The sequence below is a fragment of the Rhincodon typus genome, chromosome 24 (genome assembly GCF_021869965.1).
Source record: "Rhincodon typus isolate 14 chromosome 24, sRhiTyp1.1, whole genome shotgun sequence".
Taxonomy (NCBI): domain Eukaryota; kingdom Metazoa; phylum Chordata; class Chondrichthyes; order Orectolobiformes; family Rhincodontidae; genus Rhincodon; species Rhincodon typus.
In genome coordinates this window covers 31,846,369-31,866,840 of record NC_063355.1, presented here as the reverse complement: position 1 = coordinate 31,866,840, position 20,472 = coordinate 31,846,369, and the positions used below count along the sequence as shown (strand labels likewise).

General features: G+C 41.7%; 1 protein-coding gene across 1 annotated transcript in view; it reads left to right on the top strand.

The window, feature by feature from the left end:
• Positions 1 to 20,472, top strand: part of LOC125485978 — a 95,559-nt gene that overhangs the window by 12,844 nt on the left and 62,243 nt on the right. Inside the window, exons 2-3 of the mRNA XM_048611640.1 lie at positions 1,234 to 1,299; positions 17,691 to 17,756. Of these exons, the coding sequence (XP_048467597.1) occupies positions 1,234 to 1,299; positions 17,691 to 17,756 (132 nt within the window). The remainder of the gene's footprint in view (positions 1 to 1,233; positions 1,300 to 17,690; positions 17,757 to 20,472) is intronic.

The following is a 20,472-nucleotide window of genomic DNA, read 5'->3' as shown; positions in this document are numbered from 1 at the left end:
TGAAAGTTGACATGAATCAGAACTTTAAAAAGTGCATATGTTAGTGCTTTAAATGATTACAAGTGGTCTCTTCTCCAGTCAACTATATTTAAGGAGGTGCTGCTCTTTGTCCTTTATATAAGCCACTGGACAGGCATTGGAGAGAAGTAGTTTCCATCTGACAAGAATATGATTACTCAAAGCAATTTAAGTTATGCAAGGTGTACAAGCAAATGTAGCAGTGAAGAAAAGGCATAAGTGTAAGGTCTGTTGAAACCATGATTTGTGACTTGCACCCTTGTTAATTTCAAGATCCTCTATCCGCATTGACAGGCATCTGCTCCCCCAGTGCTGACATATGGTCTTACTTGCTCAGAACTTCTGCTCTCACATAGTGTGAATTTTTGTACAATAAAGAAGATTTGAGTGTATTAGTTGTGGCCTAGGAAAGTGGTTTGAAGATATGCATATAAGGTTAGAGTGCTATGAATGTATTTCAAATTGCAGAGATATGAAAGGTGGGGGAAGTAACAAATGCAATTTGGGGAGGGGGTGTGTGCAGAATGTGACAATAGGAATTGGTGGAGATGGAAACAGCTGTGGTAACAGTAGGTAGATGTAGATGAAGAGAAGGCAGGGAGCTGCCTTAGTCTGGAAGAAGTATTTTATCTCCTCCTGAGCACTTCCCCATCAAGTTTGAAACCTGGACCTAGTTGGCAACTGCTCTTATTTCATCTAACCAAGTGGAGAAAACAATAGGACCTGGCTTATGTTCTCAGTGTACAAGGGACTCTTGTGGTGCAGTTGGCAGTGCCCTAAACAGAGCTACAAGGCCTGGGTTCAAGCCTTACCTGCTCTAAAGTATGTGTAAATCATCTTTGAACAATTTAATTAAAAAAGCATCTAAGCTACCAGGGACAATGCGTTCAGCTGTTCATATACTTGTTCAGGATCAAACTATATCTTGTGAACAGTTAGAAATAGTTTGTAATATTGGAGTAGATTTTTGTGCAAAAGTGGTGCTGTGGATAGATAATTAAGGTAAAATTATTTAATTTTCATTTCAATTTTATTGTTTGTAATTGCCACCTTTATGCCCAAGTGGCAAGTTAAAAATTTGACCCATTATTTATGTAATGGATGCAAGTAATTGTATTTAAAATAGATTACAATATTGAACAATAAAAAGTAGTGTGGAAATCTACTATATGCCTTGCCTAATGCTAACTTCACTTCTTTTGAAACCCATTTCAGATGGAAAAGATACTCCCAGAGCTAGAGCTAGAAGATCAGACACTGCGACATACCAGGAACCAGGAGGTAAATAAATGGGTACATGTTACTGCTTTGACTTATATATCATGGATAAGCAATTTCTCTATTTTCCAACAATGAGGCACAATTACCTTCATGCCCCACTGGATGGACATTGCGGGGGCAATATTATCTATTCTAGAAATGAATACCTATTCGAAGCAGCTTTTCTTTGTCATACAAGGTGGAGAGGGAAATCTGTCAAGATCTCCAGTAAGTTAATTTAAGCATTGAGCCACTTGGGGAGATAATTAATCACATGTTTGTTGACTTGAGTTTTGTGAGGAGAGATACGAGGAAACAAATAGCTTCATGCACAGGAAGGAGACCTATACCAGAGGTGCTGTTATTGTAGTCTCTAAGAAGTCAGGGTCGAGGAGGGTCCTGGGGTGTTTAGAAGTCAGTAAGAAGAAAGCTGCAGAAGCAGAGGGCTGTAAGGGTGCTACAAAAAGGAAGACATCCAAAAAGCCTGTTCAAGACATTTGTGTAGGGAGCCCACTATAACTATTAGTGGGACGAGTTAGCAGTTTGATTTAAGGAACCCAGGAGTAACATTAACTGAGAAAAATGACTAGTGAATGTGCAATGATTTTCACAAAGAAACTTGATTACAGCTGTCCTACCTGAGCCAGAAGTTTTAGCTTGGCAGTGGCAGTAATTCTTAACTGATGTCTGAATGTTTCAGGGTAAAGATGAGTTATAAGTGATAAATCTGATGCTTTTCTAAGTACATCTTTCAATAGTTAATGTTTAGTGTAGTTTTTATAAAATTGTTATTTTGTTTAAGTATCTTGGAAGCTTGTGAATATGTCTCCAAAGTAAACAAAATGAAAAATAAAATGTATCAAGTGTCGTGGGCGTTTGGTATGCTTGCCTTTATTGGTCAGTGCATCGAGTATAGGAGTTGAGACGTAATGTTGCAGCTGTACAGGATATTGGTTAGGCCACTTTTGGAATACTGTGTTCAATTCTGGTCTCCCTGCTATGGGAAAGAGGTTGTGAAACTCGGAAGTGTTCAGAAAAGATTTATAAGCATGTTGCTAGGATTGGAGGGTTTGAGCTATAGGGAAAGACTGAACAGGTGAGGCTGAGGAATGTCCTTGTAAAGGTTGATATCATGACGGGTGTGAATAGCCAAGGTCTTTTCCCCAGAGTAGGGAAGTCCAAAAGGTAAGAGGGAAAAAATTTAAAGCAGACCTAAGGGGCAACATTTTCAACGCAGAGGGTGGTGTGTTTATGGAATGAACTGCCAAAGGAAGTGGTGGGGACTGGTACAATTACAACATTTAAAAGGCATCTGGATGGGTATATGAATAGGAAGGGTTTGAAACGGATATTAAGCAAATACTGGTAAATGGGACTAGATTAATTTGGAGTATTTGGTCGGCATGGATGAGTTGGACCAAAGGGTTTGTTTCCGTGCTGTATATCTCTATGACCAGACCAAACCCCCTCAAAATATATTAAGGTAGCCTAGATCCTAACTTTCTTATTTTGAAAGGCAAATGCCAGGCATTCTGTTTCAGGTGCAATTTGATTGGTCAAGCTACCAGATTTGAAGCAAAGCACACTTTATTCATACACTATAGTTGAAATACAAAAGAAGAGATTGGAATAAACAACCGTATTGGAAAACTTAACAGAACAATAGATTAGTTAACTACTAAACAGTAACTGTTGCAACATAGTAACATTCCACAATGCACCCTGGATAAAGGCAAATTCAAGAAAGTAGATTGTCTCACAGGCAATTCTCCAGTCCAAGAGAAAAAACATCAAGAGAAAACCCAGTAGCAGGGAAAGAAGTACTGCAGCTTGCAAACCCAGCAACAGCTGCTACTGCTGAAAAATAACTAAAAATCCTGGTTCTGTAGGAGCTTGCCCCACCTAATCAGGCTGCTTCCATTTTTCCTACTTCAGGAAAAAAGACAAGGCCTCTCAAACTCTTTCCTTTATGGGGTTTATATCGCCAGCTCAGCAGCTGCCTTAAAACCTCTTTTCAAAAAAAAGGACAAAGTACACCTCTTAAAACCAGAGCATCGTCATACAAACCACATTTCACACTGGGATTTGACTTATCCAATTTTACCATCAATTGGTCTTATCATATCTTTGTCTTGTGGCCTGCAACTTTATTAATTTCTATGACCTTTACTTGTTATAAAGGTAGTTAGTATCTGTAGGGGTTAAATGAAACCACGTGATAAACTCCACTCATCAGGATGTAAGGAACTGTTCCTGGGAGGAGCTAACCAGAGCTCTGTGCATATCCCATGAGTTCCATTTGGGTTTACCAGAGGGTGTTTAGTGCTTCAATGATTGTGCTTGATGTTAATAGAATGTAGCTAAAGTACTAATTTGTAGTTCATCTTAAATTGAGGTCATAGGCTATTGAGAGACTATGTATCACAGATCTAAGTGTACAGGTATTTCTGCTATAATGTCCGTTTCGGGAATGCAAATTGGCTGTAACATGATTGATGAATAGTGGACGCTATATGGATAATACAAACTTTCTACTGTACAATATAGCGATTTTCTACAGCGATTTCCCTATAATGCGATTTTCTATGATGATTTTCTATAGTGCGAGGTCACAAAAGAACATAACTATTGCGTTATAGGGGAAATACCTGTAACTATTTAATTTCTTACCATTTGTCAAAATTGAGCCTAACTTCTGCCAAAACACGTGTGAAGATTCTTCCTTTCATGGTATCAGCAGCCTAAATTGATACCAGCAAGGAGGATTGAATCTACCTGGACATTCCAGACATTTCTTTTTGAAATCAAAATTACAAGATGACAAGCAATGGCCCACTGAAGATTTGATTTAGTTGCACTGTGCAAATGGCATCAGTGGCAGGCACCGCTTTCTCATGATATGCAACTGTGTTGATATCCTAAAAGAATCTTCAATGCTTCAAAATACACAAGTATTTGAAGGAGGAAGAAAATATTCCCGCAACAAAATTAAATGGAGCTTGAATATTTGACATTTGCTTGAAACCATACAGAGGCAGTAGGCTTCTGTGAATGCAGCAGACAGTTAAAAAGATTGCAGTAGCAAAAATAATACTAAGCCTTCCCCTAGAAGCTTGAAGTAATGAAAAATATTGAAAGTGCTTGTAAAGACCATGGAGAGTTTTCCAGACCAATAAGAAACAGAATGATTGAAACATACAAGATCCTGAGGGGACTTTACTGTGTCGATGTTGAAAGGATATTTCCTTTCGTGGGAGAATCTAGAACTACAGATTATACTTCAAAAACTAAGGGGCACCCATTTAAAACTATTGGAAGCCAGGACATTGAGAGGCCAGGACCTTGCAAGAGAGAGGTCAGCAGCAAGAGTTCCAGTGGGTGAAGGGACGTGAGCAGCAACCAAGGAGAGATAGAGGGGCCAGGACCTCATGAAAGTAACTGAATAGGGTGCTGGTGAGGGCACACGTGAATTACTGTGTACAGTTTTGGTCTCCTTACATGAGAAACGGTATACTGGCACTGGAGGGGATGTAGAGGATGTTCACTAGGTTCATTCCAGCGTTCAAAGGGTTTATGAGAAGAGATTAAGTAGACTGGGACTATATTCAATGGAATTTAGAAGAATGAGGGGGGATTCTTTTAGAAACAGAAATTTATGAAGGCATTAGACAAGACAGAATCAAGGGAGGTTGTTTCCACTGGCAAATGAAATTAGAACTAAAGGGCATAGCCTCAAAATAAGAGGGAGCAGATTTAGGACTGAGTTGAGAAGGAACTTCTCCCAAAGGGTTGTTAATCAGTGGAACTCCTTCCCGGAGAAGCAGTTGAGGCTACTTTGTTGAATGTTTTTGAAGGCAAAGATAGATAGATTTTTGAACAGTAAAGGAATTAAGTTTTATGGTGAGTGGCCAGGTAAGTGGAGCTTAGTCCACAAAAAGATTAGCCATGATCTTATTGAATGGTAGAGCAGACTCGAGGGGCCTGATGGCCTACTCCTGCTCCTATTTCTTATGCTTTAAAGCAGAGATGAAGAAACATTTTTTTTCTGAGGGCTTACTGTCATTGGAATTCCCTTACTCAAAAGGCCGCAGATACAGAGTCTTCAAATATTTTTAAGACTCAATATGTAGATAGGGCAACTAGAGGGAAGGCCATTTTGGATTTGGTGCTTGGCAACGAACCAGGCCAGATGTCCTCGGTGAAAGAGCATTTTGGTGATAGTGCTCACAACTCCCTGACCTTTACTATAGTCATGGAGAGGGATAGGAGCAGACGGTATGGGAAAGAATTCAGTTGGGGGAGGGGAAATTACAATGCTATTAAGCAGGAACTGCGGAGCATAAATTGGGAATAGATGTTCTCAGGGAAATGCGCGACAGAAATGTCGAGGTTATTTAGAGAGCACTTGCTGTGAGTGCTGAATAGGTTTGTCTCACTGAGGCAAGGAAAGGATGGTAAGGTGAAGGAACCTTGGATGATTAGACATGTGGAACATCTGGTCAAGAGGAAGAAGAAGTTTACTTAAGGTTGAGGAAGCAAGGATCAGACAGGGCTGTAGAGGGTTACAAGGTAGCCAGGAAGGAACTGAAGAATGGACTTAGAAGAGCTAGAAGAGGGCATGAAAAAGCCTATGCGGGTAGGATTAAGGAAAACCCCAAGGCATTCTATACTTATGTCAGGAACAAGAGGATGGCCAGAGTGAGGGTAGGGCCAATCAGGGATAGTGGGGGGAACTTGTGCCTGGAGTCAGAGGAGGTGGAGGAGGTCCTTAATGAAAACTTTACTTCAGTATTCACTAGTGAGAGGGACCTTGTCGTTTGTGAGGACAGGGTGAAACAGGCTGATATGCTCGAACAGGTTGATGTTAGGAAGGAGGATGTGCTAGAAACTTTGAAAAACATGAGGATAGATAAGTCCCCTGGGCCAGACGGGATATACCCAAGGTTTCAATGGGAAGCAAAGGAAGAGATTGCTGCACCTTTGGCAATGATCTTTGCATCCTCACTGTCCACTGGAGTAGTACCAGATGATTAGAGGGTGGCAAATGTTATTCCCTTGTTCAAGAAAGGGAATAAGGATAATCCTGGAAATTACAGACCGGTCAGTCTTACTTCTGTGGTGGGCAAATTATTGGAGAGGATTCTGAGAGATAGTATTTATGATTATTTGGAAAAGCACAATTTAATTAGAAATAGTCAGCATGGCTTTGTGAGGGGCAGGTCATACCTCATAAGCCTTATTGAATTCTTTGAGGATGTGACAAAACGCATTGATGAAGGTAGAGCAGTGGATGTGGTGTATATGGATTTTAGCAAGGCATTTGATAATGTTCCCCATGGTAGGCTCGTTCAGAAAGTAAGGAGGCATGGATTCAGGGAAATTTGGCTGTCTGGATACAGAAATGGCTGTCCAAAAGAAGACAGAGAGTGATAGTAGAATTTGAATGCAGGATACAGGGTTAATGGCAGGATTTTTGGCAGTGTGTAGAAACAGAGGGATCTTGGGGTCCACGTCCATAGATCCCTCAAAGTTGCCACCCAAGTTGATAGGGTTGTTAAGAAGGCGTATGGTGTGTTGGCTTTCATTGGCAGAGGGATTGAGTTTAAGAGCTGCGAGATAATGCTGCAGCTCTATAAAACCCTGGTCAGACCACACTTGGAATATTGTGCTCAGTTCTGGTTGCCTCATTATAGGAAGGATGTGGAAGCTTTAGAGAGGGTGTAGACGAGATTTACCAGGATGTTGCCTGGACTGGAGGGCAGGTCTTATGAGGAAGGGTTGAGGGAGCTAGAGTTTTTCTCATTGGAGTGAAGAAGGATGAGAAGTGACTTGATAGAGGTGTACAAGATGATGGGAGGCATAGATACACTGGATAGCCAGAGACATTTTCCCAGGGCGGAAATGAATATCACGAGGGGGCATAATTTTAAGGTGATTAGGGGAAGGTATAGGGGAGATATCAGAGGTAGGTTCTTTACACAGAGAGTTGTGGGTGCGTGGAATGCACTGCCAGAGGTGGTAGTAGAGTCAAATACATTAGGGATATTTAAGCAACTCTTGGATAGGCACATGGATGATAGTAAAATGAAGGGTATGCAGGTTAGTTTTGATCTTAGAGTAGGATAATCGGTTGGCACAACATCGTGGGCCGAAGGGCCTGTAATGTGCTGTACTGTTCTATGTTCTATGAATGAAAATGCCTAGATATGGCAAATAGATATCACACCCCCAACCCTCACCACCAAAGGAATTCCTGAGAGGAATGGTGAATTTCTATGTTTGAGAAAAGTGGGTATCTGAAAGTTTTAATTAGTTGCACTATGCAAATAGCATTAGTGGCAGGCACCATCTTCTCATAATATGCAACTGTGCTGATATCCTAAAAGAATCTTCAATATTTTAAATGCACAGCCATCTAAAGGAGAAGGAAGAAAAGAATTCCAGCCACAAAATTAAGCGTATCTTGAATATTTGGTATTCATTTGAGAGCATACAGAGCCATTAGTTAAATAATTATACCTGTGATACATAGACTGTTATGAGACTATGAGCTGAGAAGTTAATGGAAGCTTTAAATTGCTATGCTAAGCAAACAAGCATTATTAAAATTGTTTAAAATGTTTGGGAAGAGATGTGAATAAAATTATTTGTAAAAAAGAATACTAGTTAAGAAGTAATCACCAACCACCACCATCCCCACCCCCCACACCCCATCAGTAAAGCAGTGCATTGGAGGAGAAGCACAAATGATGCAAATCCTGAAAAGTCTTCTTTCCTGCATCTTAGAAAAAAATAGTGGACCAAAATTTTCTACTGCTTTCAGGGGCATGAGAAGTGGCAAGAAAGTTGGGAAAATATAGAGTGAAAAGGAAAAAAAAAATCAGATTCTTAACCTGGAGAAACAATTTGATCTTTTCCTTAAGGAAACAGTTTAAGGTTTAGAATTTCGCTCATGAGTAGAACTACCTTATTTCTATATTTGTATGTCATTAGCAGCTAATCTCATATTTCCAATCAGCTCCCAATTCTCCCCTTCTTTGCAGAGAAACTACACAGCACAAACTCCTGACACGATAGAGCAGTTCACTTCTGCCTTCTCCAGGTCTTCAGACACCTCTGTCCTCTCTGCAATTCCCTGCATGCTCCCTGGACAACATCGATTTCCACAGAAAAGTAGCAGCCTCACTGTGTAATTATCATTGCTTTTGGACAAATTCATCCACCGCTTCAATTCTTCAGGATTTCACTACAGAGCTCAGGGTCTCATGACTGTCTGCAAGGTCACTTTGCTTGCAGTTACACATACACATCATGCATCTACACAGTGTACCTTGTGGCTTTTAGCTTATTTTCGTAGCATAGTTTGGAGGACTGCCAGGCTGCCTGGTTTGTATTGATTTTTAAGCACAAAGAGAGAGACAGAGTCAGGCATGTAGAACAGTGTACTAAACAGTGAATAGAGCAGACATGTTGTACAGCATCGTGCTAGGTTAATGTCAAACCTATACTATGTAGCAAACACTGCATGGTGTTTGAGCAAATGGCTACATCTGAAAGTAAGAAGACCAGCCCTTAGTTAGTTCGTGGGTACTACATTCATGGCCGTGGTGGCAGGGGAGGGGTGTCCCTGCCATAGCCAGTCAAGGCACTCTTCTCACTGCAGGGTATTGACCACGATCAGTCAGGCACTTGGTCCTACCTACAGTTAACCCAGGGATTACAGGTACATCAGTTGGGTGCTATGGATATACTCATCTGGGATTTGGGCTGTCTGTCGGGACTGTCATACAAAGTCAGTGCCAGGTGTTTGGTCATTGACAATTGTGTGGCTTAGCAGGGAGCAGTCCATGGAGTCTTGGGGAATGTGAAAAACCCAAATCTAGTGTGGGCTTTACTGAGGATCTGAGAACAATTACAATGAAAGGGCCAATTCAAAATAGAAGGGTAGAAGATCATATGACATAGGAGGGGACACAATAATGCAGGAGAGGTCTGTTCTCAAGTCACAATTATGCTGGCCTCTGCAGGAGGATAGTGTATAGCCAACAAGAGTATGGCAACTCACAAAACCATATGCCCATGGGGATGGAAAGAGCTATAGAAAGGGTATGAATGAAAATAGGCAGAAATTTAATGGTGATCCCAATGCAGGGACAGCAACTCAAAAGGGAACATGAAAGATGGTGGGGTTTATTCATTTCAGGTGAAACCTCCAGGTTAACAGCAAGGGCAAGAAGCTGACACTTTATCTTTACACCAAACTCATTACTGATTCAGCAATCTGGCATCAAACTGGACTTAAATTTATTGAAAGTTAACATGCTATTCCTTTTGCAAGAATGAACATTAAGAGTTATGGTCTCAAGCAACTGTGACCATTATATATTTTACATCAATTAACCCCTTTTCATGTCAGCAGATTCAAATTCATGCAGTTGTTAATAAAAGTCTCACTTAGGTTCGCTTTATCAACATTTTTCAAACCTGATACTGGAAGACAATAGTTGGGAGGTCATGTTGCAGCTGTACAGGATATTGGTTAGGCCACTTTTGGAATACTGCGTTCAGTTCTACTCTCCCTGCTATAGAAAAGAGGTTGTGAAACTTGAAAGGGTTCAGAAAAGATTTACAAGGATGTTGCCAGGGTTGGAGGGTTTGAGCTATAGGGAGAGGCTGAGTAGGCTGGGGCTATTTTCCCTGGAGTTGAGGCTGAGGGACAACTTTATAGAGGTTTATAAAATCATGAGGGGCATGGATAGGGTGAATAGCCAAGATCTTTTTCCCCAGGGTAGGGGAGTCCAAAACTAGAGGGCATGGGTTTAAGGTGAGATGGGAATGATATAAAAGGGACCTAAGGAGCAACATTTTTACGCAGAGGGTAGTGCGTGTAGAGAATGAGTTGCCAGCGCTGGTGGTAGAGGCCAGCACAATTACAATATTTAAAGGGAATCTGGATGGGTACATTAAAAGGAAGGGTTTAGAGGGATATGGGCCAAATGCTGGCAAACAGGACTAGATTAATTTAGGACATCTGGTCGGCATGGACGAGTTAGACTGAAGTGTCTGTTTCCATGCTTTACACTGACTTGGGAGTGGCCACATTTTTACATGGAATTATATGTATGCAAGGTCATGGTTTGTGATGTCGAGGGTGGCATTTTGTGGCAGTGGTAGCTATCATGTGGGTGCATTGTATTCCTCCAATATACTGTTAACTTCATGGATCTGCATGATGCATGACAATGGCTTCCTTGTAAAGCCTCCTCTGGACACTATCAGGGAATAAGCCAATAAGATGTAGGAGTCGAAGCAGGTCATTCACCCCTTTGAGTCTACTGCACCATTCAATGAGATCATAGCTGATCTGAATTTTTAACTCTACCTTCCTACCCTTTTTCCTATAACCTTTGATACCCTTACTGATTAAATATCTCCCAGCCTTGACTATACTTAACAAACCAGCCTTGATACCCCTCAGTGGTAAAGAATTCTAGAGGTTCACTGCCCTCAGAAGACATTCCTCCTCATCTTGGTCTAAAAATGTGCACCCCTTTATTGTGAGATTATGCCCTCTGGTCCTGGACTGTCCCACATGTGGAAACAGCCTTTTCACATTTATCCTGTCAAGGGCCCCAACCATTTTGTATTTTTAATTAAGGCCACCTGTCGTTCTAAATTCCAGTGAGTACCAGCCCAATCTACTTAACCCATTGACTCTCCTCATAAGACAGTCTCTTCTACCTTGTGAAGCTTATCTGAACTGCCTCCAATGCCAATATCTCTCCTTAGATAAAAAAAAACAAAACTGTTTATGGTATTCCATATGAACTAATTAGTGCCTTGTATAGTTTGAGCATTAATTTTGTACTCCACTCCCTTTGACAAAAGCCAACATCAATTTACCTTCCCTATTACCTGAACTTGGATCCTAACTTTGAAATTCATGGACAAGAACTTCAAAATCCCTGTTCTATAGGTTTTTTTAGTGTCTCAATTTAAATAATTTTCAACTCCTGTATTCTAACGATGTCATTCCTTACATGAATCACTGGAATCAGCAGTACATTTACGGGATTCTGACAATTCCAACATTCCCCATAGGTAATTGGCTTACATCTGAGATGGAATCACTGTATGGGAGATTCCTTTTGGCCTTATTGCAAATCAGATGACAATGAAGATGACAGCAAATTGCAATGTTGTCCCCAAGACTAACAAGAACAGGAACGTCCAAACGGCAGCTGCACACCTTCCAGAAGGTGAGGCAGCTGGTGAAGATCCCCCAAGGAGCCAAATGAGTATCTACCAGACTTGCTATCATTATCAACAGCTCTCAGACAACTAGTGCAAGTGGAGACTAAGGATGTCACAGGTCATCATCACCACATTGTCATCTACCAGAGCAGGACTTGCACTCAAAAGAATGGGTGTCTATCTTGTCATGGTAGCTGACCTTTTAATATCAGAGTCTCTGTCCAAGAAACACCTGGGGTCCTGTGGAGCATATCTTCATCCTCAATACGTAAGTGCATCCAGGAATTCATCAATGCCATTTTCTCCAGATAACACCAATTATTTTCTCTGTGGGATTCTTCAACATTTCTGCCTTTCTTCAGGCACAGGGCATTAGAGTCTGCATGCTGCTTTGAGAGTTCCCTGTGACTAACCTGAAATGCTTGTCAGGAAGAAAAAAAAGTGTTCCATGCCATTGATGTGCTACTTATCTGTGGCTATCAGTGCCAAATTTCAGAAGAATACCAGATATCTGGGAATTGCCATGATGTGTTCACAGCGGAGAAATTTTATTAAAAAATTCAGCCATGGGATGCACGTGTCACTAGCTAGGCCTACGTTTATTGTCCATTCCAGAGGGCAGTTAAGAGTTAACCATTAGCTGTGGGTCTGGACTCGCATCTAGGCCAGACCAGGTAAGGATAGCAAATTTACTTCCCTAAAGGACATTAGTGAACCAGATGGGTTTTCCAGCAATTGGCAATGGATTCATGGTCATCATGAGAGCCTTAACTTCAGATTTGATTTTTTTTAATTGAGTTCAAATTCCATTATCTGCCAAGGCAGGATTCGAAACTGGGACCCCAGACATTAACTGGGTCTCTGGATTAACAGTTCAGTGATAATACCACCGGATCATCACCTCCCTCACCTCCCCCTTGCCTCCTTCCAAGGTCTTTAGGCTATTACAGGCGACAAACAATATTGCTGAGAGACCTGGCTAAACATGGCTGATGACAACTTTACAAGAGCCTTTGATTGACAGGTACAGTGCTGCCCCATGCTTCAACCTGGACTATAGCAGAACAGACCACTGGCCTCCTTAAGATGTCTGAACCAGACCTGGTGAAGGTTCTGTCATTTGAGAAGTGATGTAAGATCATGGATCTGGCTGGGCCTTGTGGTATACTCCAGAAAAAAGTATTCTGGATCATATTATTAGCATGGTGGGCCCTTCACAATCAGAGGTGACAAAGGGAGGACCTGGGGGATTGGGAGCAATTCTCTGATGAGGACTTTGACCAGGAGGGATATCTGAGAGACTTTGATAGAGCTGCACACTGCCAAGCACAAGAAACCTGATAGAACCTAGTTGGAACAAGCTTTCAGGGTGAACGAGCTGGGTTTGGACTTCCTTTCATTGTGTTATTTTCCATTGGTTAGGTGGAAAGCATCCCCCTGTCAGTGAACCTGATTATTTTTGCACTACTTGAAATTTTCTGTTGCTGATTGTGTTTACTTCTCCATTTGAATGTATGCACGGTACCATGGGTTAATCAGATCTTAAACTATGTGTACGTTAGAGGTCTTCCTCACCACTCAGTTGAAAGCAGCCGTCAGAGAGTAAAGACAACATTACATAGTGCTGAGTTTAAAAGTAGCTTTTATGACTCAGTAAGCATATCTTATCTAGGTGTTACGCATGATAAAAGTAGCACATTAGGAGCAATGCTGAGGCATCTCCTTTTCAGCCTTCCATCATTGGTTAGTCTTTACATTTCAGAGTTTGAAGAGATGCTAATGTGCCCTGAAATTTCGTCCTGTAGGACAGCATTTAACCTGAGAAGCAGTGCTTTGTGTAGCTTCTGTCAGTAGGCCACTGCCCTCTGAGGGAGAGTGAAGCTGTATACTTCACATTGTATACATCCCAGCCTTTAATGGCAATGTGCTCCTTTGAAAAAAAAAAGGTAGAATGAAATGCTCCATAGAGATACGTGGAATTTCTGATTCCATGATCTTACTCATTTCTCAAATGGTTGAATTTTCACCAGGTTCAACAGCTACAAAGAGACTAGAACAAATTGAGGGTATAATTAAATATTTACACACAACAACATTTGAAAAAAATGCAGTGTCACCCAGACCAGCAATGCACTGTTAGTAGGTTTCTTTTTTCCTTTCCCTCCCACTATTTCTAAGTGTACTCCTGAAGTCCACAGCAGGGATGGAGGAAATTCTATAAGTGGATCTGTTGGTCTGGAAAACTAGAGTGATGATCCCCAGTGATATTTGCATCTAGAAGACCCTGTCCTGCTAGAATGGCTTGTCTGGCTCCCTCAGCATCACAAATATAGCAGAGCTGGACACCTTTAGATTGTTTGGACAGGAAACTTTTAAGGGTCTTCTTTTGCTGCTCATCTTACGGATGCTGGCTTGCACAACCCTAACAGAGATAGATCTGGAGTAAGGTCAAGATCCCTCGACCACCTTGCAAACTTCGCACCAGTGGCCACAGCAATGGAGTGCAGGTTTATGTGCATATCTGGCAGATATTGTGTTTTGAACCTGGGACTACAAGTTGATAGCCAACTATTCTATGGAGACATCTACACACACACAGGTCAGAGCCAGCAAGTATTGAACGATAACATTGGTGGACTTCAACTTTTTGATCCAGTTTGCCAACTGTCTGGCAAACTTGCTTGCTGTTCCTGAGTGTTTGTACATTTTTCGTGAAGTCATTAATGGCTAAGAAAATAGAATCACCCTCTGCCTGCGTAGGAGCAAATGCCTGATCTTCCACAGTCTTGAGTACCAGAGATCTGGGATGTTTTTTCCTAGGCTGAGTGCAGAGACATGTTAGTGATGTGCTTGTTGTGCTCCTGAGTCTGCTTACTAGCATGTGACACTGGTAACAATCCTGACATCACCATGTTTGAGGTCTTTTGATTTGCTCCCTAACTCCCCATATTCTGCTTTTTGGACTCATCCCTTTTCTTTAAAGCCTATTTTGTTAGCACTGATGTGTACCATGACAATTGGCTGTTCACCTTCCCTCTCTCTAGAATGTATTGTAGCTGCATATTTAGCCCTAGCATCTAGGAGGCAACATAACATCCGGAAGTCTCATTTGCAGTCGTAGAAATGTTACCTATTCCCAATACAGTTGAAACCTTATTGTTATAGCATTTCCACATTTATTTCCTCCTCTCCCATGTAGCAGAGCCACCCATAGTGCACTAAATCTGACTGTTTCTGCTGTTCTCAGAGGCTATTCCTCCAGAATCCAAAGTGGTACACTGTTTTGCAGTGAATGGTCACTGGGAACTCCCAAACTGCCTGTCAAATCCTCTTACTGCCCGGTGATCTTCCATTTCCTCCCTGTCTGTTGAGTGACCATCTCTCTGTATGTGCTACCCACAATATTCTGTCATGGGAATGCTTCATAGGAACTGTAGCTAGAGACATTTCTGCACATGTTCAAGTCTCAGGCACAGCAATTGTTCTGAGCTTCTTACACAGAGCCGGAGGAGTACACCGTCATGTTGAGTTCTTCATAGTTCCTTGAGCTGTGAGTTGCAGTATCAAGAGTCAATTGCATCGACAAACTGATCTGTTCAGGCTGGTGACATGAATTTTTTGAGCAGTTTGCAGGGAAAAGGACAGCTCTCTACAACCACCCTCTCCATGAGGATTTCTAGGTCCCTGTTAGCAAAATGAAGAGCTAACTTGCCTTCATCTTGTCCTCCGTGATGACAGTCAAACAGCAAATTAAAATGTCAGTTCTTGGCTTTTTTAAATATTTCTCTGGGAAGGGGCATTGCTGGCTAAGCAGCATTTGCTTATCCCCAGATGCCCTTGAGAAGGTGGTGGTGAACTACCTTCTTGAACTACTGCAGTCCATCTGCTGTGGGTTGACCCACAATGCCCTTAGGGAGGGAATTGCAGGATATTGATTCAGCAGTGAAGGAATGGCAATATTTCCAAGTCAGGTTGGGGAGTGGCTTGGAGGAGAAATTGAAGGTGGTGTTCCCATGTATTTGCTGCCCTTGTCCTTCTAGATGGAAGTGGTCATGAGTTTGGAAAGTGCTGTCTGAGGACCTTCGCGAATTTCTGCAGTGCATCTTGATGGCACACACTGCTATTACTGAGTCTCAATGAAGGAGGGAGTGGATGCAGTGCCAATCAAGCATGTTGCTTTATCTTATGAGGCATGGTGGATCAGTGGTTAACACTGCTGCCTCACAGCGCCAGGAACCTGGGTTCGATTCCACCCTCGGGCAACTGCCCCTGTGTAGTTTACACATTCTCCCCGTGTCTGTGTGCCTTTCCTCCTGGTGATTCAGTTTCCTCCCACAGTCCAAAGATATGCAGAATAGGTGGATAGGCTATGCTAAATTGCTTGTAGTGTTCAGGGTTATGTAAATTAGGTGGGTTATAGGGGGATGGGATTGGGTGGGATGCTCTGAGGATCAGTGTGGACCTGTTGGGCCAAAAAGGGCTATTTCTACACTGTAGGGATTCTATGATCTACAATCTTGGATGGTATCAAGTTTCTGGAGCGTTGTTGGAGCTGCACCCATCCAAGGCAAGTGGGGAGTATTCCATCACACTCCTAACTTGTGCCATGTAGATGGTGAACAGGCTTTGTAGAGTCAGCAGATGAGTTACTTGCCAAATTCCTAGCCGCTGACCTGCTCTTTATGCCACCGTGTTTGTGGCAACTCCAGTTGAGTTTCTGGTCAGTGGTAACTCCCAGGATGTTGGTAGTGGGGGAATTAGTGATGTAACACCATTGCACGTCAAGGGGTGGTGGTTAGATGGTTTCTTGTTGGTGATGGCCATAGCCTAGCATTTGTGTGGGTGAATATTACTTAACAATTGTCAGCCTAAGCCTGGATATTGTCCAGATCTTGTGCATTTAGACATGGACTGCTTCAGTATCTGAGGAGTCAAGAATGGTGCTGAATATTGTGCAGTCATTGGCAAACATCCCCACTTCTGACCTTATGATGGAGGGAATGTCATTGACGAAGGAGCCGAGGAACTCCTGCAGAGATGTTTTGGATCTTAGGTGACTGATCTCCAACAACCACAACTACCTTCCTATCTGCAAGGTATGACTCCATCCAGTGGAGAGTTTGCCCCCGATATCCAAGTTCTAACCTGGAATCAGGCTGTTTTTAGGCTGAAAGCAGGAACTTATAAAATCCCGCACTAAACGACTATTACTACAAATTGCGTATTTTTTGAACAAGTAGAATGTATCTGCAAATAGACAAAGATCTTGGATGACATGATTCACCTCATAGATGTGTATGTCTGTGTGTGTGTCTGTGTGTGCGAGTGAGTCTGTGTGTGCGAGTGAGTCTGTGTGTGCGAGTGAGAGGTGATGCTGTCAACAGGACAATACGGAAGTGAATCATTTCATCAAAGATATTTGTCTATTTGCAGATACATCCTATTTTGCTCAAAAAACACACAATTTGTAGTCACAGTCAGTAAGTGTGACATAAATTCCTGCTTTTTGTAGTTAATGCTAAATTGAGCCTGATTATTTCTGAGATTATTGATTCTGTCAAGACAATGTAACATGCTTCCATATAGTCAACACATTTATTGTTTATGAATACTTAACTTCACTGTGCCAAGAGTTGGTGTGGGCATCCTTCCCATATAGTAACAGTAAGATGGATTGGCAGCAATGAACCCATCAAAACATTCTTGATGTTGCTGGCAGCTGAATTCTACTAACTTAATTGGGAAAAAAAAGGATGTGGTCCTTTTTCCATATAAAAGGACACAGGCGACGTGTAAAGCATATTCAGCCATTAACACTTATTTGGCATCAAATCAAATCTTTCTTCAAAGATTTGGAAAATCATTTTTGTAATATTAGAGCAGGCTTTCATGTAAAGCTGATTTTGTGGATGGGACTATTCTAAAATGTATCTAATTTTCAATCCCATTGATTCCTTCATTGTACAATCAGCAACCTATCAGAGTAGTTTTATGCCTGAGTGACAAATTGAAAATTTGCCCAATTATTCAACCTAGTCAATTCAACTCATATTTTCTACTCTTGTTAAAAAAAGATTTAATAAACTAGACAATAATGAAAGTACAGAAAGCTGCTTTGTTTTACTCGATGATGATTACAGTTCTGAAAATTATTTCAGATAGAAGATATACTCCCAGCTCTAGAGCGAGAATATCAGATCCTGAAACATGCTATGAACCAGAAGGTAAACAAAAATAAGTTACATTTTAGTGCTTTAAGTTAGTGTCATTAATAGGCAATTTCACTTTTTTCCTAAACAATATTATGCATGATTATGTTTGCACTGTATCCTTTATGTATGCCATGGTCGGACTTTAGAGGACAGTAATATCTATTCTAAACGTGAATGGATGCTCAAAGTAGCTTTACTATCTAATGCTTCAATTAAGAAATTCTTTGCCTTCCCCGACTCAGCACTTCCAAAATCAGTTGAACTCTGATTGTTAAGGGATAGAAAATATATTAGGTACAAAGCATTAAAAACAGGAGTATGCAGAGTTTGGGAGGATGCTTAAAAACAAGATGGGCAAAGAGGAGCTATGAAATCTCTTGCAGATCAGATGAAGGAAGATCCCAAGGCATTTTATAATTATATTAAGAAAATGGATTACCAGAGAAAGAGTGGGACCTACAGACCAAAGGGGCAATCTGTGCATGGAGCCTGAGGATGTGGCTGAGGTTTTAAATGAATACTTCTTATCTGTATTCACAAAGGAGAAAGACATGGTAGCTGGAGATTTGAGTTGGAATGCAGGCTCTGGAACACACAAGATTAATGAGAAGGTAGTATTAGATGTTTGAACAGACATTAAAAAGATGCATAAATCTCCAGAGTTTGACAAGATGTATTCCAGGCAGCTGTGGGAGGCAAGGGAGGAGTTTGCAAGGGCCCTGGTGATATTTAATACATTGCTAGCAGAGGTGAAGTGTCAAATGACTGGAGATAGCTAATGTGACTCCTTTGTTCAAGTTTGGCAGCAGAGATAGGCCAGGTGTTGAGAGACCAGCTAGCCTGACATCAATGGGAGGGAAATTGTTGGAAAAAATTCTGAAGGAGAGAATTAATCAACACTTGGAAAAACAGGGATTAATCAGGGATAGTTTATGGATTTGTTTAAAGGAGATCCTGTGTGACTAATTTATCAGTGCGCTTTTATGAAAAGTTGACTATACTAATGAGGATAATGCAATTTTGTGGTTTACATGGACTTTAGTAAGGCCTTTGACAAGGTCCCACATGGAAGGCTGGTCCAGAAATTAAGATCTCCTGGGATCCAAGGCAAGTTGGCAAACTGGATTGAAAATTAGCTTGCAAGTAGGAGGCAGAATATGATAGTGGAGGGTTGTTTTGAGATTGGAGGTCTATGACTGGTGGTGTACCACAGGGATCACTGCTAGAACCTTTGCTGTTACGTAGGTCATACTCTCTACATTCACATCCAAGTTGTTAATAAATGAAGTTTGCAGATGATAAGGATTGGTGATGTTGATAGTGAGAAGGACAGTCTCAGACTACACTCTGATAATGATCAGCAGGTAAAATTGCACAGAGCAATTGCAGTTGGAGTTTAATCCCGATAAGTGTGAGGTGATGCATTTTGGGAGGTCTAATAAGGGACGCATTTACAAAGTGAATGTTATGTCCCCAGGGAATACTGAGGAATGAGGAGGCATTGGTGTACAAATCCATAGATCCCTAAAAAGATCAGAATACAGAACCTTAGAAATGATACAGTACAGAAGGGGGCCATTCACCCCAATTGTCTTTGCTGACCCAAAGACACCAGATGCCCTTTATAATCTCATCTTTTGGCATGGAATGGCACAGTGGTTAGCACTGTTGCCTCACAGCACCAAGGACCCAGGTTTGATTTAAGCCTTAGGTGACTGTGTGGAGTTTGCACATCCTCCCCAGGGTTTCCTCTGGGTGCTCTGGTTTCCTCTCACAAAGATGTGCAGGTTATGTGGATTGGCCAGCTGAATTGCCCGTAGTGTCCAAGGATGTGCAGGCTCGGTGGATTAGCCATGGGAAATGCAGGATTACAGCGATAGGGTCTGAGTGAGATGCTCTGAGGGTCAATGTGGACTCGATGGGCCAAATGGCCTGCTTCCACACAGTAGGATTCTATGATTCTATGATCCTGCACTAAGTTGGAAGCCCTGCACCTTGCAGCACTAAGGTAGCAGATCCAGGTCCTTTTATAAAAAAATGAAAGTAAAGAATTTAAGGTCTCTGCCTTCACCAAACTCAATCAGGAAATTCCAGACACCCACCATACTCTGTGTAAAATATTTCCTCACATCCCTTCTATTCCTTCTGCCACTTAGCTTGAATCTTTGACTCCTGGTTTTGAATTCTCAGCCGAGGAATTCAGGTTCCTCCTGTCTACTCTGTCTGTCCCTTAATTTTGTATACCCAATCATGTCACCCCACAGCCTTCTCTGTTTGAAGGAAAACAAATCCAACATATCTAATCTCTCCTCAGCTACAATTCTCCAGCCCTGGCAACATTCTAGTAAACTCTCTCTGCACTCTGTCCAGAACAATTACATCCTTCCTGTAATGTGGTGACCAGAAATGCATACAATACTCCAGTTGTGGCCTCAGTGTCTAATGCAGTTTCATCATCATATCAGAGATGGTAAGAACTGCAGGTGCTGGAGTCAGAGATAACACAGTGTGGAGCTGGAGGAACACAACAGGCCAGGCAGCATCAGAAGAAAGGTCCTGATCCGAAACGTCAACTTTCCTGCTCCTCTGATGCTTCATCATTATATCACTGCTTTTGCATTCTATCCCTCTGCCAAGGAAGGAGAGCATTCCATATAGGTGTAGAGCTGGTTGAACACAGCAGGCCAAGCAGCATCAGAGGAGCAGGAAGGCTGACGTTTCGGTCCTA